The 18,914-nt window shown below is 40.8% G+C and overlaps 2 protein-coding genes across 2 annotated transcripts; both read right to left on the bottom strand.

Moving 5' to 3' along the window:
• Nucleotides 1-7,790: 7,790 nt before the first annotated feature.
• On the bottom strand, nt 7,791-10,307 carry LOC133133491 (olfactory receptor 7A42-like). The gene is made up of 4 exons (XM_061249591.1): nt 10,052-10,307; nt 9,925-9,958; nt 9,552-9,657; nt 7,791-7,844 (listed from the first exon to the last, which is right to left on the bottom strand). The coding sequence occupies exons 1-4, from the start codon at nt 10,305-10,307 to the stop codon at nt 7,791-7,793; spliced, it is 450 nt and encodes a 149-aa protein (XP_061105575.1).
• Nucleotides 10,308-14,879: 4,572 nt separating this feature from the next.
• Nucleotides 14,880-16,356, bottom strand: LOC133133492 (olfactory receptor 13G1-like). The gene is made up of 2 exons (XM_061249592.1): nt 16,303-16,356; nt 14,880-15,881 (listed from the first exon to the last, which is right to left on the bottom strand). Exons 1-2 carry the CDS (start codon nt 16,354-16,356, stop codon nt 14,880-14,882), a joined length of 1,056 nt encoding a protein of 351 aa, XP_061105576.1.
• Between the last annotated feature and the right edge of the window lie 2,558 nt (nt 16,357-18,914).

Genomic DNA, 18,914 nt, shown 5'->3' on the forward strand with positions numbered 1-18,914 from the left:
TATCATCAATGTAGTACTTAAAACCTGATATTTAGTTAACCAAACTCTAAACTGTAAACTCTAAACACACTGCATTTAACAGGGCTGGACCTTTTAAGCAGATAAATAGCATTGCAATTGTAATACTCACAGAATAATAATATGTGTAAAATTGATTTTCAGAAAACTGGTTTGAGAGAGGTCTTACAAATTCGTAACTGAAGAAACGTATAGATCATGCATATATTAAAACTGAAAACAATATTAAAATTGTAACAACAGAAAAAATTGATGTGTCAAATGTTTAAATTGCATGGTTCCCTCCTCACCTCTCTTCCCCATTTGAATGTAGAAAGTTTATTTTTGAAAGAAGATTGAATATACGCTTTACCTTTATATAACAGATAGGTCAACTGAGGAAACAGGTGCCACTGATAAAAGTGTACTATAGCATTACACAAGCACATCACAAGACAATAAAAGAGAAAATTATAATTTTGAAATATAATGATATAGCTTCTACAATTACTGTTGCTTTATTTCAATGTTTTTTATCCAAGCTGTGTCAAGTATACCAATAACTACCAAAAGAAATCTAATGGCCATTTTCTCAGATGTATCATGCAGTTAGCTAAACATTTTCTACATTTAGATAAACACTTAGGGAATGCAAAATTTTATTGAACAGTACATTTAAATAAGTATTTAGTCAAATATTGCATACATTCAGTTAAATGTTCATACATTTAGCCTAATTACAGTGGGAGCAATAATTATTTGATCCCTTGCTGATTTTGTAGGTTTGCCCACTTACATAGAATGGAACTGTGTAGAATTTTAATCATAGGTACATTTTAACATTGAGAGAGAGAATATCTCAAAATAATCCACAATAACAACATCATATGAATTTTATAAATTTTATATCATATTTTCACATGAAATAAGTATTTGATCCATAGAACAATAGGACTTAATACTTGGTGGAGAAACCTTTGTCGGCAAGCACAGAGGTCAGACGTTTGTTGTAGTTTTTCACCAGGTTTGCACAGATCTTGGGAGGGATTTTGGTCCACTCCTATTTGCAGATCCTCTCCAAATCCTTAAGGTTCCAAGGTTGTCGCTTGGCAACTCGAAGCTTCAGCTCCCTCCACAGATTTTCGATGGGATTTAGGTCTGGAGACTGGCTAGGCCACTCCAGGACCTTAATATGCTTCTTTTTGAGCCACTCCTTTGTTGCCTTGGCCGTATGTTTTGGGTCATTGTCATGTTGGAAGACCCATCCACGACCCATTTTCAGTGCTCTCACTGAGGGAAGGAGGTTGTCGCCCAAAATTTCCTGGTTCATGGCCCCATTCATCCTCCCCTCGATACGGTGAAGTCGTCCTGTCCCCTTAGCTGAGAAACACCCCCAAAGCATAAGGTTTCCACCTCCATGCTTCACAGTGGGGATGGTGTTCTTGCGGTTGTACTCAGCATTTCTCTTCCTCCAAACACAGTGAGTCGAGTTGATGCCAAATAGCTCTATTTTGGTCTCATCTGACCACATCACCTTCTCCCAAGCCTCCTCTGGATCATGTTCTTTGGCAAACTTCAGATGGGCCTGTACATGTGCCTTCTTCAGCAGAGGAACCTTGCACACGCAGCAGCATTTTAATCCTTCACAGTGTAGTGTGTTACTGATGGTTCTCTTCGTGACTGTGGTCCCAACTGCCTTCAGGTCATTAACAAGCTCCTCCTGTGTAGTACTGGGCTGATCCCTGACCTTTCTCATTGATATCCCACGAGGCAAGATCTTGCGTGGAGCCCCAGACCGAGGGAGATTGGCGGTGACTTTGTGTTTCTTCCATTTTCTAATAATTGCTCCAACAGTTGTTAACTTCTCAACAAGCTGCTTGCTTATTTTCTTGTAGCCCATCCCAGCCTTGTGCAGGTCTACAATTTTGTCCCTGATGTCCTTAGACAGCTCCTTTGTCTTGGCCATGGTGGAAACGTTGGAATCTGATTGATTGTGTGGACAGGTGTCTTTTATACAGCTACATAACGATGTAACGAGTTGACACAGATGTTTTGGGTAATGAGTTGAGATTAGGAGTGCTTCTTAATGGAAAACGAACTTGTCTGTGGGAGCCAGAATTATTGCTGATTGGTAGGGGATCAAATACTTATTTCATGCAAAAATACGATAATAAATTCATTAAATTTATATGATGTTATTGTGGATTATTTTGTGATATTCTGTCTCTCAATTTGAAAATGTACCTATGATAAAAATTCTACACAGTTCCATTCTTTGAAAGTGGGCAAACCTACAAATTCAGCAAGGGATCAAATAATTATTGCTCCCACTGTATAATGGACTGGTGCCAGACAGAGTTTTTTGAAACTGTTGATCTGCTGGGATTTTCACACACACTAGTCTCTAGAGCTTGCAGAGAATGGTGTGGAAAACAAAAAACTTCCAGCGAGCAGCAGTTCTGCAGACAGAAACGCCTTGTTAATGAGAGATGTCAGAGGAGAATGGCCAGACTGGTCAAAGCTGACCGGAAGGAGACAAATCACCACACATTACAACCGTGATATACAGAAGAGCATCTCTGAACACACAACGTGTCAAACTTCTATGTGGATAGGCTACAGCAGCAGAAGAACAAAAAAAGTCTAATGAATACCGAATAAAGTGCTCAGAGAGTGCAGATTCTTATCTGTGTTGTTCATTAAATACAGCCTTTTTTCTTAATTTTAGTCAAGGTTGCCAATAATTATGCAGCCCATTGTATATCATTATCTTTATTTAGCCTGGTAGGTCAGGGCCCACTGACAACAACGTATCATGGCACAGCACAAGCAGACCAGAAGACAATAAAAGAGAAGATGACACAATATTATTATTAAGGCACATATGACGGCACAACTTTTTAAAAAATCTAATGGAATTGTAGGAACTACAACTCCCACAATCCCACAGGACAATTCCGCGACGTCCACCCCGCATGACGTCTAGCTTCCACCCTTCCTCGACGAGCCCCTTTTGGCCTTTGGCTTCAGCTCATCCGCTCCGAGACTCGGACAGAGGCTGAATGCTGCACATCACACTACCAGGCCTACGGACACACCTAGTTACCTCGCGGTAACTTCGTGGCCTATAGCGAGTGAAAACTGGTGTACGCGGAACGCTTAATCAGTTTACCCCTGCAAAGCTCACCAAAGAACAACAGCAACAAACTTTTCCACCCGGAAAAGGGACCAGCAAACATCCTTCCAGCAACCGAGCGGACCAGACAACACCCCAGCTTTGCCCACCTCTCCAGGACACACATTCACAGCACCATCGCGGCTCCTATAAGGACAGCACGTCTTTTGGATCCAATGCGTATGGACTCAGTAAGAGAACAAACATTCAGGCATAGCCAATGTTTAGTTTAGTCTTGACTGTTTTTGTGAATCTGTGTTCTATATTTGCCGTCTTATCATTGGAATGTATTTTGTTAGCTATATATATATGTACGTGAATTGATTCGCCGTCTTTCGCGCATATATAGAGTAACTACGCAAGTCGTCTCTTCTCACAGCTAACTCTAATACTGACACACCCACTTTGTTCCTTTGTTCAAGCGACACGCGGGCTTGCGCGCGCCCACACACACCCTAACTTCCCCTACTAATTCCCGTTAGTTTATCTGTTCTATGTTTGTACGTTTGTTTAATAAATATATTTTATTAAACCCGGTGTCTGTTTCGGCGTCACATAGACTTGAGAGCCGAGTTAAAGCAGTCTTTCGAAGAACTTCCAACCTTCAGGTTATCGGTATGTTCAATCATTAATATTGGTTATTTTAATTATTAATTAAAATACTAAATTTGGGGTTAGATATTTCTGATAACAGTAATTTTATGAGACTGATTACTTTTTGCAGTCATACTGCTACATAACATTATTTGGCACCCCGGTTTGGTGTACGCTGTACTTTGGACGCTGCAATTCTTAGGATAATTTTTAGATCGTTAGTTTGCATTAGTAATTAGCAGTTTATATAGGCGTGCTCAGAGCGATGCTAGCGTCGCTCCCTCCCATTTTGGAATGGTATGGTGTGTCAGCACCCCATTACGGTCTGCTCTCTCCCCTTCAGAACGCGCTTCCAGCGACGTGGCCCTCCACGGCGACGGAACCCCACCAACCTCTCACTGACCCCCTGTGACAACTTCACAGTTGCAGGGGGGCTATGGAACTGCCAGTCTGCCACACGGAAGGCTGACTTCATAACTGGTTATGCCTCCCTCCTGTCCCTACATTTCCTTGCCCTCACCGAGACCTGGATTAAACCAGAGAACACTGCCACCCCCGCTGCCCTATCATCCTCCTTCTCCTTCTCACACACCCCCTGGCCCTCTCTCCGTGGAGGTGGCACTGGCTTGCTGATCTCCCCCTCGTGGAAATTCTCTGCGTTTTCCCTCACTGACCTATCCCTATCCACATTCGAATGCCACACTGTCTGATTTACTCACCCTGTTAAACTTTATATTGTCGTTGTTTATCGTCCTCCAGGTGCCCTGGGAAGTTTCCTTGATGAGCTTGACACTCTACTCAGCTCATACCCAGAGGATGGCACCCCACTTATCCTCCTGGGAGATTTCAACATCCACCTGGAAGCCTCCCAGTCTGCTGCCTTCTTACCACTACTTCACTCCTTTGACCTCTCTTCAGCACTCTCCCCCAACTCACAAGGCTGGAAACCTTCTTGACCTGATCTTTCTGAGGAACTGCTCCTCTTCTAACCCCACTGTTACCCCTTTACACAAGTCTGATCACCACTTCATTTCCTTCTCCATCCCCCTAGCTGCTCTACCTCCCTCCCCTTCTCTCACCCCCACTGTTTCTGTCCGATGTAACCTCCGCTCTCTCTCACCCTCCTCCCTTTCACCCAGAGTCACCGCTTCCCTCCCTCCTCTTGAATCCTTCTCCAAACTACCCACTGATTCTGCATCTTCCGTGCTGCTTTCCTCTCTCTCCTCAGCCCTTGACTCTCTCTGTCCTCTTGTCTCCCGGCCTGCTCGATCCTCCCCTCCCAGCCCATGGGTTTCTGACCTTCTACGTTCCTCCAGGCCAAGCCTACGTGCAGCTGAGAGGAAGTGGAGGAAATGAAAAGACCCGTCGGACCTGTCTGCCTACCAGTCTCTCCTGGCGGAATTCTCCTCCGCTATCACCACTGCCAAAAGAAATTACTACCAAACAAAAATCCAGAACTCCACTTCTAACCCTCGTCAACTGTTCTCCATTTTCTCCTCTCTCCTCAGCACACCTCCCCCACCATCTCAGTCCTCGCTCACTGCTGATGACTTTGCGGTATTTTTTGACGAGAAGGTTGCAGCACCTTCGCGACCACCACCACTTCTATGCCTGCCTCCATTTCTGTGTCTGCCCCCTGTTTCTCCTCTTTCTGTTCCCTTACAGATGCTGATGTCTCACCTTCTGCTCTCCCACCGCCCTACTACTTGTGCCCTCGACCCCATCCCCTCAAACCTCTTTCAGGCAATCATGCCTGACATCCTCCCGTTTGTCACCTCCCTTGTTAACTCCTCTCTGTCCTCTGGCTGCTTTCCCTCATCATTCAAGAGGGCCTACATCACCCCGCTCCTAAAGAAACCCACTCTTGACCCCTCCTGCAATAAAAACTACCGTCCGGTATCTCTCCTTCCTTTTCTATCCAAATCCATTGAACGAGCCACCTCCAACCAACTCTCTTCCTTCCTCTCTCAGAATAATCGGCTGGACCCCCACCAGTCCGGCTTCAGACCTGGCCACTCGACGGAGACTGCACTCCTCTCTGTCAACGAGTCCCTTCAGGCTGCACAAGCAACCTCTCTCTCCTCTGTCCTGATCCTTCTTGACCTCTCTGCGGCGTTCGACATGGTCATCAGACCCCTACAACTCATCCAGAATGCTGCAGCCCGTCTGGTATTCAATGTTCCCAGACATTCACATGTCACCCCCCTGCTCAGCAACCTCCACTGGCTGCCTGTTATGGCTCGCATCAAATTTAAAACTTTGGTGCTCGCATACCAGGCAGTTAAAGGATCAGCCCCTGTGTATATTCAATCCCTTATCAAGACCTATACACCAACAAGACCCCTCCGTTCTTCCACTTCGTGCCGTCTGGCGCCTCCCCCTCGCCACACCTGCACTTCACGCTCACGACTGCTGTCTGTCCTGGTCCCACGGTGGTGGAATGACCTCCCGGTGAATGTCAGAACGGCAGAGTCTCTGACCTCCTTCAAGCGCAGACTGAAGACCCATCTCTTCAGGCTACACCTTTCCCTCCCCAACTCACAATCACTGTGATTAGCCTTAGACCGTAAAGGCACTTATGTATAGATATCGTTACTTGTATAGGTATTGTTGTTTTTATTGGCTGTTGTTGTATTCTAGCTGCCAACAGTGGTATGCTAGTTTGAAAGTTGATTGTACTCTTCAAGCGTTCTGAATTTCTGTATGTTTACACTAGGACTCGGAACTGTACTGTCCTCTCAGGTCTACTTTTGCACTTGTTCTTGTGATTGATTTGCACTTTGTTGTATGTCGCTCTGGATAAGAGCGTCTGCTAAATGCCACGTAATGTAATGTAATGTAATGTAATGGTTTGGTAGAGCGTAAAATCCCTACGTTATTTGGCGGCCCCAAAAGGACCCTGCATTTATTTGGCGGCCGGTGCGAGGACCCGACAGAATTAATGGTTCGTTGGAGCTGTCACTTATTTTCAATATAATACAACTTTCAAATTAAATTAATGTGTTACTGTTGTGGGGGGGCGGGGGGAGGGGATGAGGGGGGTCTCCTATTCTCAAGAAAATACGATTCAACAACATTATGTTTGATATCACAGAGACATACACAATTGTGGCCAAAAATACCAAGACCTAAAAATGAAAATAAACACATTAAAATGTGTTGGCCTACCCCAGCCCTGCCCACGCTGCTACCTTGGCTTTCTGGAACATAGTAAATATTCTATTCTTAATCTCTTTGGTTGACAGGGAATGCACAATTGGGTTTACAAAAGGCGGTCTGGTCAGAATTTTGTGCCAACAGCATAAATCCATGGACCCAACCTACCTTTTGTCAACAGTCCAGGCTGGTGGGGGTGGTGTAATGGTGTTGGGAATGTTTTCTTGGCCCACTTTGGGTTTGTTGATCGCAATTAATCATCGCTTGTATGCCACAGCCTATTTCAGTATTGTAGCTAACCATCCCTTCATGGCCACAATGTACCCATCTTCTAATGGCTACTTCCGGAATGACAATGCACCATGTCACAAAGCCAAAGTAATCTCAAAGTAAACTGGTTTCATGCACAGGACAATGAGTTCAATGTTCTTCAGTGGCCTTCCCAGTCACCAGTCAATGGCATGAAGAATTGAGGCTGTTGTAGAGGAAAGAATAAGATAGTCTGAAAAGGTATGTTTTTAGCCTGTGTCAAAATATGGGGAGGGATTCTGCTGTCCTGAATAGCTAAAGTTTATTCAAATGTGTAATACATTTAGCAAAAAAGCTTTACACATTTAGATATGCGTTTTGTACATTTAGGTAAAAACTTGGTAAGTTATATTACACAGCATAATTACATTCTTCGGCGGCATCTGGTCTGTTTGATCATTGAAAGATGTCTCTTTTCCGTGTGGAAAAGTTTGAGGTGCAAGTTGTTCTGCAGTTCCTTGTGGTCAGCTGATGCAGCGATGAGCGTACACCAGCTTCCACTTGGTTAGCAGTAGGCCTGTCCTTGTGGTTAATGCCAGGTAAGCTTTGTGTGTGAGGCCTAGTCGCTGTGGAGAACTCGGCCCTTGTCTGCGTTGGGAGCAGAAGAGAGAGTCTAAAGATAACGGCAAAGAGTAGTGAAGAGGCAAGAGAGTGGACAATGTGCTATACTGTAAGGTTTATTCCTTCAGGCATTACGGTATTGGCCGGGGCAGTGCTGTAAATGTCACAAATGTTCCCTGTGGAATCCTGGGAAATGTGGTCCCTATATTACAATTTGGTGTTGGGAATACAATGTTATTTATATAAAGTAGACCAAAGAAGTGGACCAAGAATAGACCCTTGTGGGACACATTTTGCAAATTTAATGAGAGCTTGATTTGAATTGGTATGTCATTACAGTTTGATGATGCACACTTACGGTGAGCACTGTAATTAATTTGACAGTGACACATTGTTCAATTCTGGTCGCATCTGACCACTGCACACTGTCCCAGTCATAAGATGCAACCAATCTCTGCAATTCTTAAACTGTGATCCTTGGGTTCTTTTTGGCCTCTTTCACGATCGATCTTCCTTGCCATCCATCGGGACAACATGCACTTATGTCATCTTCCTGGACAGTTTGCAATGTATTGTCATTCCCATAACCAGACTTGTGATGATTAAATTACCACTGGCCTCTTCTGAATTGACAGCTCTTTGGCTTTTCCCGATGGTTGATGGATGACAATAGACTTGTGCATGTTTATTACCTCATTTTTAAACTCTTATAAAGCACAAAGTGATGGAATGACACAACATAGTTCCTTTAGCCTGAGATTAACTAAATTTAGTCAAATTATATTGCCAGTTTCACATTGATTTTAATAACAATAATTGTTTGGGGTGCCAATGAAGTTGACTCCTATATTTTTCATTAAAAAAGTAAAACATGAGAATATATGTATTGAAATAAAAGTATATAACCTTCCTATTTTTTGAAACATGACATATATACGCAGTGATCACTTTATTAGGTAGACTTGCAAATATTTAATCAGCCAATCATGTGGCAGCAACTAAATTCATAAAAGCATGTAAATGTGGTCAAGAGTTTTATTAAGTAAATACCTAATAAAGTGCTCAGTGAGTGCAGATTTGTATATGTGTTGTTTATTAAATACAGCCTTTTTTCTTCATTTTAATCAAGGTTACCAATAATTAATCAGCCCACTGTATATCATTATCTTTATTTAGCCTGGTAGGTGAGGGCCCACTGACAACAAAGTATCATGGCATGACACAAGCAGACCAGAATACAATAACAGAGAAGATGACACAATATTATAATTAAGGCACATTTGATGGCACAACATTTTTTTTAATCTAATGGAATTAATGGTTCAGGGGAGCTGTCACATTTCCAATATAATACAACTTTCAAATTAAATTCATGTGTTACTGTTGTGGTGGGGATGGGGAGATGGAGGGGATTGGGGGGGGGGGGTCTCCTATTCTCAAGAAAATACAATTCAACAACATTATGTTTGATATCACAGAGACATGCACAATTGTGGCAAAACACCAAGACCTAAAAATAAACAAATTTAAATGTGTTGGCCTACCCGAGCCCTGCCCACGCTGCTACCTTGGCTTTCTGGAACATAGTAAATATTCTATTCCTGATCTCTTTGGTTGCAAGGGAATACACAATGGGGTTCACACAGGGTGGTACAGCTGACGCTAACGACAAGGTCACTGTAATGCCATCCCTAATCTTATTAAATAAAATAATGTCAATGAGGAGCACAGTCAAAAACGGCCCGTAGAAAATCGCCACGAGAACGAGATGTTCTGAACAAGTTACCAGCGCTTTGTGTCTGCTCTCCACACTTTTCATTCTAAACACGGATGTCAAAATACAACCGTATGACATGCCGGTTAAACTAAGGTTCCCAAGTACAACAATAAAAAACAAAGAAGGGAAAATGGACCACTCCAAATTGTTATTGCAAGCTAGTCTGAAAACCAGGCCAAAGTCACAGAAGTGGCTCTCCACAATGAGAGAATTACAGAAAGACAGTCTGGTCACGATTGAAACTAAGAAGAAGGGAATACTTGCACAAAATGACCAAACAGTGACTAAAATAATGATCATGACGCTGATTGTGTTGATCGAGGTTTGTCTCAAAGGGAAACATATCGCAATTAACCTGTCATAGGCAAGGACACTGAGTGAAGACGACTCTAAAAAGAGAAAGCAGATATAAAAAAACATCTGTGCCAAGCATGCGTTGTAGGAAATAAAGTTATCTTTCACGAGAAACACCTTGATCATACCAGGAACAAAGGCTGTACTGAAGATCAAATCGACGATCGCCAGATTAGCCACAGCAAGGTACTTTGGAGTGTGTAAGCGATGATCTGTCACTATAATGAAAATGAGAATGGAGTTGGACAACACCGTTACTATATAAAGAACTGCAAGGAAAATTAAATATAAATCGATAAACTTTAATGACGAAAATGAGACAATGTAAAATCCTGCTGGTCGAAGGTTGGAGTCATTTCTGATCGAAGTGCTGAGGATTGTCATTGCACGGTGTTTAGGGCCTCCGCGTGTCTGCGTTTCCTCTTTTCCCTGAGATAGAAACAGTGTCTATGAATGAAACAAATACAACCATGCCAGTTCAGTCAAAGTTTGGGTACCCATTTCCAAAACTACTATGGTATAAAACCGGATGTTTCGACACTGATTCATGATTGGCGGGCACCGCGTTCTACAGTGACCACAAATACCATACAATTACAGTAAATCAAACAGCCTCTTTACAGAAACACTATTAAACTTTGATATTTTTGGAGCAATAGACACGTGGTTTGAAAGCCAATGAATGCAGACTCCAGGTAGCCTAACATTAAGCTGTTTCACTGGCAGTGTGCTAGGCAGCTTCTTTTATATTTATTTGGCTGAGAAACAACGGGCATAGGAACTGCAGGGTGAATCGCGTAGCAATCGCGGTCTAAATATTATTCTATTACTATCAGGGATGGTTGTAACCCGTAACTCCTACAAAGCGGATTGCTTTTCACTTTTATTTCTCAACTAGCCTAGGAAATTGAAGAGAAAAACAAGCATTGTACATGGGTAGACAGCTGACTTCACTCATACGTGTGCAAACACACACACTTTTACATTATGTTCGTTTGGAAGGAGATTTGGACATTAGAAAGCTGTTGGACATTTAAAGTGTAATTGATTTTATTTAAATATATAATTTTAAAAATAGTGACATAAAAAAAACTACTGTATTTGAAAAACGCATTTGAAGCTTTCCTGGCTTGATTTAAGCAGATTTTCTGTTCCTGTCACATTCATTGTGACATTAACTCATACATTCTGCTAGTAGATGTCTAAATGACTGATATTTGTAGATTTGAAATTTGATATTTGGCTAAAAATATGAACCAAATATATAAAAATAAAAATAAAATAAAAAATGAAAAAAATCTAATAGGCCCTGGTCCTTATTTTTGTTGTGCAGTTAGCAGTTGAAATTGTACTTCCCTCTAGGGTCTTTCAGCGCACTGATTCCTGGTTATGGGTATGCACTTTGTTGTACGTCGCTCTGGATAAGAGCGTCTGCCAAATGCCATTAATGGAATATAATGTAATGTAATGTATATTATTGTTTGAGAGCTGTACATTGTAAAAAGGTTCAAGAAAAAACGGACAAATAACTGGCAGCACCGGGTGCGAGACAAAAATCGTGAAATGATAGTAAAATAGCCTAATTCAAGTAACAGGAGAACACAGTTGCCTAAATGTACTGGGGTGCGTTCACTTAGGCGGTTGCTTAAGGGATAGCTTCTACGCGCGACATTTCTAGGCCGATCGATTCGCTCTAAGATCGATTATGCACTCCATGCAGCGACTGTTTGACTGCGTTCTGAGAGAAAGTAGTGTTATTTATTAATAATACACTGCAGGAATACTTACATATATTGCATTTATCATGACTGATGGGAACGTATTAATAGAATTAAAAAGTTACAAACTACATTTTCCAACTGTATATATAATTTTCGCCAAATTATATATACGGTTAGTGATACGGTTTGTGGCTACGCCACCTTGGAATACGCCTTCTTTGGCATGTCATGTTTTATTTACATTATTCTATCTTTGTCATCGTGCCTTAAATGATTTTGCAATCAGGGTTGATTTGTCAGAAGCACCATCACATTACTGGTGTAATTCACTATTTTCTCTGATTAGCTGACGTTTTCAATAAAAGCGCAACAACAAGCAAAACGCGCCAACACGAAAACAACATTTATTTTATTTTATTTTTGACATACGGCTATACAACATCGCTAAGGTATAGCTAAGAGTGGTCCAGACCAAGAACGTTTGGGTAAACACACTGAAACGTTAAGGTAGAGCTTAAGGTACAACCTACGAACGACGTAGCGTTAAGAAGGCTTCAGGAAACGCACCCCAGAATTTTACCTTAAACTGCATGCAGACTGACTGTTAAATAACCACTGCTGTTTTACAGGCATTTTCAGAATTATTAACATAAAATACTTTTAATGAAGTGATAGGAAATGCTAAATATTCGAAGAAAACAGAAAATGTATTTAATGATACGGTGTAAAACAGATTAAAATAGTATTATACGTTTTTATTATTAAATGTAACGTTTCAATGAAGACTGGTTAACTCTTCCATCCATCCATCCATCCATTATCTGAACCCGCTTATCCTGATCAGGGTCGCAGGGGGGCTGGAGTCTATCCCAGCATACATTGGGCGAAAGGTAGGAATACACCCTGGACAGGTCGCCAGTCCATCGCAGGGCACACGCACCATTCACTCTCACACACTCACGCACTCACACACTCACGCACTCATGCCTACGGGCAATTTAGACTCTCCAATCAGCCTAACGTGCATGTATTTGGACTGTGGGAGGAAACCGGAGTACCCGGAGGCAACCCACGCAGACACGGGGAGAACATGCAAACTCCACACAGAGAGGCCCCGGCCGACGGGGATTCGAACCCAGGACCTCCTTGCTGTGAGGCGGCAGTGCTACCCACTGCACCATCCGTGCCGCCCTGGTTAACTCTTCATAGGATCAAATTAATTCTCGGAACAATATTAGCATGAACAAAAAGTGAATTATATATGTTGGAGCAAAAAGTGTTACAATCACACCCGGTTTACCATACCACTACGCCAACTGAGTATTGTATTGATTCCAAGCTGTACGCTTCCATGTCGAAGGTAAGTGCGTGGAAATGCTGACCCTCAGCCCTCGCGTCTGAATGAACTGCGAAACTGAGAAAAATTAGCGCAACAGCAAACTGTACTCACCAATTCACTTCAGCATAGAACAACTGCCGGAGATCATTTGTCAGATTGTGTTTCTCTCCTCATGCTGCAGAATATATCTCCTTGCACGTGGGGAAATACGGGGATTCTTCTGGGACGTCAATTAAGACCCGCAACTACCCTCCGTTCCATTTCGAAAGTATCTCTTTGATGGCTGAAGCATTAATGAAATTTATATTGAAATTTCGCATTGAGCAGACCCCTTTTCCAGACCGGTTTCACACTGCATTTAACAGGGCTGGACCTTCTAAGCAGATAAATAGCATTACAGTTGTAATAATCACAGAATAATAATATGTATAAAATTGATTTTCAGAAAACTGGTTTGAGAGAGGTCCTACAAATTCTCAAACTGAAGAAACGTATAGATCATGCATATATTTAAGCTGAAAACAATATTAAAATTGTAACAACACATATGTGTCAAATGTTTAAATTGTATGGTTCCCTCATCACCTCTCTTCCTCATTTGAATGTAGAAAGTTTATTTTTGAAAGAAGATTGAATATTCGCTTTACCTTTATATAACAAATAGGTCAACTGAGGAAACAGGTGCCACTGATAAAAGTGTACTATAGCATTACACAAGCACATCACAAGACAATAAAAGAGAAAATAGTTTAAATTAATAGTGAATTTTGAAATATTATGATATAGCTTCTGCAATTACTGTTGCTCCATGACATATGTTAAACAATGATCAGAAATAACTTCATGTTGTTTATTTACAGGTTTTATCCTAGCTGTGTTAAGTATACCCAGAACTAAAAGAAACTGTGACGGCAATTAAAAAAAGAAAAATGTTTTGTATATTTAGGTAAATGTTTTCTCAGATGAATCCTGCATTTAGCTAAATGTTTTATTCATGTAGATTTGTTTTGATTTTATTTATTTATTTATTTGACATTTTATTAAACAATTAGAGCATGCACACTTTTATTAAAAAGTACATTTATATAAATATTTTGATTTAATTCATTAACGAAATATTTCGCCAAATGTTTCATACAGTTTAATATATAATTTTGGGACAGCGCATTTCAAATTTACATTTTGAGAAAAAGGGATATTTTTGGTAAATTTTCACATTAAAATAAGCATTATTTCTGCTGCATTTTGCACCCCATAATATAATAATAAAAACGAAGACCATTCATTTTAAGAACATGAATGAAGGGGAAAAGTTATTTAATAATCAATATAATTAAAATCATCTTATCATTTAAGATTTGCCCCAGGCATTTGGAAATTATTCCTAAGATGTCAATAAAAGTAAAGTTGCAATGTGAAAGTAGACCACATGTTGTTGAATATCTATTCATAAATATTTTTTAATATATGTAATTTTCATTATTTTGCCAGGGAGCTCAGTGGACAACTCAGTGTCACTGGCAATAAAATATCACCATATTACACAAGCAGACCAGAAGACAAGCAATGAGAAAACGACACAATATTGTACTACAATATTTTAATTACAATATTGTATATTGTATTAAAACACATTTTATAGTGCAACATTTAAATATTCTAATGCAATTAATGATGCAGGGGGGCTGATTCCTATTTACAATAAAATACAACTTTCAAATGGAAATAATGTGTCACTGGTGTGGTGGGGAATGAGGAGGTCTCTTATTTCCAAGAAAATACAATTCAACTTTGGAAGACTTTAGATAGACATGCGCAATTGAGGCCAAACACGTCGGCCTAAAACGAAATGGATGTTACTGATTTGAAAATGGAAATTTAATGCAACCATTTGGTCTACCTCTGCCCTGCCCACGCTGCTACCTTGACTTTCTGGAACATAGACAGTATTCTGTTCCTGATTTCTTTGGTTGCCAGGGAATACACAATGGGGTTCACACAGGGTGGTATGGCTGAAGCTAACGACAAGGTCACTGTAATGACATCCCTTTCCTTGCTGAATACAATAATGTCAATGAGGAGCACGGTCAAAAACGGCCCGTAGAATACTGCCACGAGAACAACATGTTCTGTGCAAGTTAAAAGGGCTTTGTACCTGCTCTCCACACTTTTCATTCTAAATACGGCTGTCAAAATACAGACGTATGAGATGCCGGTTAAACTAAAGTTCCCAAACACGACAACTAGAAACAGAGTAGGGATCGTGGACCACTGTAAACTGTCTGAATTGCAAGCTAGGTTGAAAACGTGGGCGTAGTCACAAAAGTAGCTCTGCACAAAGAGCAAATTGCAGAAAGACAGTTTGGTCACGATTGAAACTATGTAGAAACCAATACCTACACAAAATGACCAAACAGTGACGAAAATCGTGATCATGGCGGTGATTGTGTTGATCGAGCTTTGTCTCAATGGGAAACATATCGCAATGAACCTGTCATAGGCAAGTACAGTGAGTGAAAACGGCTCTAAAATTAGAAAGCACAAATAAAAAAACATCTGTGCCAAGCATGCGTTGTAGGAAATAAAGTTATCTTTCACGAGAAACACCTTGATCATTCCAGGAACAAAGGCTGTACTGAAGAACAAGTCGACGATCGCCAGATTAGCCACAGCAAGGTACTTTGGAGTGTGTAGGCGATGATCTGTCACTATAACGAAAAGGATAATGGAGTTGGACAGAACCGTTACAATATAAACGACTGCAAGGAAAATTAAATATAAATCGATCAACTTTAAAGATGTAAATCCGACAATGTAAAATCCCACTGGTATAATGATGGAGTCGTTTGTCATCGAAGCGGCGTTCATGACCTCCGCGTGACTGCTTTCCTCTGACACCTGAGAGAGAGACACAGAGACAGATGAATGTCTGCAGTGAAAAATATAACCAATTAACAGTTCAGTCTAACGTTGCTTACGCATTACCTAACCTAAGGATTACATTTAGACATTTAGGTCGTGGTGCTGGCGTAGTAATTGCCGAAAAAAGTGAACGAAAAATACATTACAACATTTCATTACATTACAAGGCATTTAGCAGATGCTCTTATCCAGAGCGACGTACAATGAAGTGCAGACTGAACACAGGAACAAATGTGACCATACAGATACAATCGGAACCGTTGAAGAGGGTTGGCAGCTAGTGTACCCCGCTATTGTATTGTCGTACCCCGAGTACGATGCAAAATTAGAGCAGCAGAAAATCGGTACTCACCAATTCACCTCAGCATAGGTCACTGTCGAATACCGCTCGTCTCACCAATTGTGCTTCTCCCGTCCTGCTGCGGAATATATCCGCTTGCTTATGGAACATGGGAATTCGTCGGGGACGTCAATTCAATTCCACAGCTACCCTCCCCTGCCCTTGGAATGCACAATCCCTTTGGGAGCTGAAGCATTGATACAGCTGATATCGCGTTTTTACCATTGACCAGGTCCTCTTTCCAGACCGACATAAACTGCATTTTGCAGTGCTGGACCTTTTAATAACTATGTAAATATTTAAATATGGACCTTAACGAAATGAACAGAGTTAAAATAAATATGCATATTCAGATGTTCATGAAAAATATTTATGTTATTTCTTAAAATAAAATAAAAATTTCTAAACAATATGAATGAAGATAACAGATGTAATTTGTGTGTCCAAACTGTCCAAAATCACAGCAATATGATATTACACTGAATAATAGAAGAGCATCATTATGTCATATGGTTTGTTGTGTCACTTTATAATTATTTTTAAAACTAGAAATAAAAGATAATGCAATGATGCAATGTTTCTCAGGATTTCATTTTAAGGGAGAACACCATCAAACTTGGCCACATACTCATTATTTAACGTTTCATCGACCTTAGTCTCTGATATTCCAATGACTATTAATACAGTGAAAAATACACTCACCGAGCACTTTATTAGGTATTTATTAGACTTTTAAAAATTTTTATTCTACTGCTGTAGCCTATCCACTTAGAGTTATGATGCGTTGTGTGTTCAGAGATGCTCTTCTGCATACCACTGTTGTAATGTGTGGTTATTTGCGTTACTGTCACCTTCCTGTCAGCTTTGACCAGTCTGGCCATTCTCCTCTGATGTCTCTCATTAACAAGGTGTTTCTGTCTGCAGAACTGCTGCTCACTGGATTATTATTATTATTATTATTATTATTATTATTATTATTATTATTATTTTGAACCATTCTTTGCAAACTCTAGACTCGTGTGCATGACAATCCCAGGAGATCAGCAGTTTCTGAGATACTCAAACCACCCTGTCTGCCACCAACAATCATGGTCAAAGTCACTTAGATCATGTTTTCTCTGCATTCTGATGGTTGATGTGAACATTAAGTAAAGCTCCAGACCCGTATCTATATGATCTTATGCATTGCACTGCTGCCACACAGTTGGCTGATTAGATACTCACATGAATAAATTAATCTGTCTGTAGACAAGTTGTGATGTGAAAGTAGACCACGCACTGGGAAGGTTTTTGTAATTATCTTTATTTATCCAGAGAGGTCAGACTAAAACAAGGTCTCACTGACAATTAAGGATCACAGAATTACACAAGCTGACCAGAAGACAGTAAATGAGAATATTACACAGAATTTATAGTTCAGGTCTCCTATTTACAATAAAATAAAATACAGTGGCAAGAAAAAGTATGTGAACCCTTTGGAATTACTTGGTTTTCTGCATTAATTGGTCATAAAATGTGATCTGATCTACATCTAAGTCCCAAGTATAGACAAACTCAATGTGCTTAACCTAATACCACACAAACAATTATAATATTTCATGTCTTTATTGGACACATCCATTAAACATTCACAGTGCTGGTGGAAAAAGTAAGTGAACCCTTATGCTAATGACTTCAACAAAAGCTAATTAGAGTCAGGAGTTGGCAAACCTGGAGTCCAATCAATGAAACGAGATTGGAGCGAGGTGTAGAGCTACTTTGTCTTATAAAAAACACTCAAACCTTTTGAGTTTGTTATTCACAAGAACATAGCTGCCAACTCTAGCTGCATTTGCTGTTTTCACACGCAAATGCAAATGCGTGTGTCTCACGCCGAAAGCGTGAGAGTTGGCAGCTATGCAAGAAGCATCTGCTGATGTGAACCATGCCTCGCAAAAAAGAGATATCCGAAGACCTACGATCAAAAATTGTTGACTTGCATAAAACTGGAAAGGGTTACAAAGTAATCTCCAAGACTTTAGGTATTCACCAGTCCACAGTTAGACAAATTGTCTACAAATGGAGACGATTTAGTACTGTGGCTACTCTCCCTAAAAGTGGGCGCCCCGCCAAGTTGACTCCAAAGGCACAACTCAGAATGCTCAGTGAGGTAAAAAAGAAGCCTAGAGTAACAGCTAAAGGCTTGAGGGAATCATTGGAACTGGTTAACATCTCTGTTCATGAGTCTACCATACGCAAATCATTGAACAGGCGTGGTGTCCTGCCAAGGAAGCCGCTGCTTTCCAAAAAAAACATCACTGCACCCCTGAAGTTTGCCAAAGAGTACTTTGACACTCCACAATGCTACTGGGAAAATGTTTTGTGGACTGATGAAACCAAGGTTGAATTGTTCGGGAAGAACACGCAGCGCTACGTATGGCGTAAAAAGGGCACTGCATACCAACATGAAAACATCATCCCAATGGTGAAGTACGGTGGAGGGAGCATCATGATTTGGGGCTGCTTTGCTGTTTCGGGGCCTGGACCGCTTGCCATCATCGAGGGGAAAATGAATTCTTAAGTTTATCAAGGTATCCTACAGAATAATGTCAGGGTGGCTGTCTGCCAGCTGAAGCTCAGTAGAAGTTGGGTGATGCAGCAGGACAATGACCCTAAACATCGAAGTAAAT

Source organism: Conger conger, chromosome 7, assembly GCF_963514075.1.
Source record: "Conger conger chromosome 7, fConCon1.1, whole genome shotgun sequence".
In the NCBI taxonomy this organism is placed as follows: domain Eukaryota; kingdom Metazoa; phylum Chordata; class Actinopteri; order Anguilliformes; family Congridae; genus Conger; species Conger conger.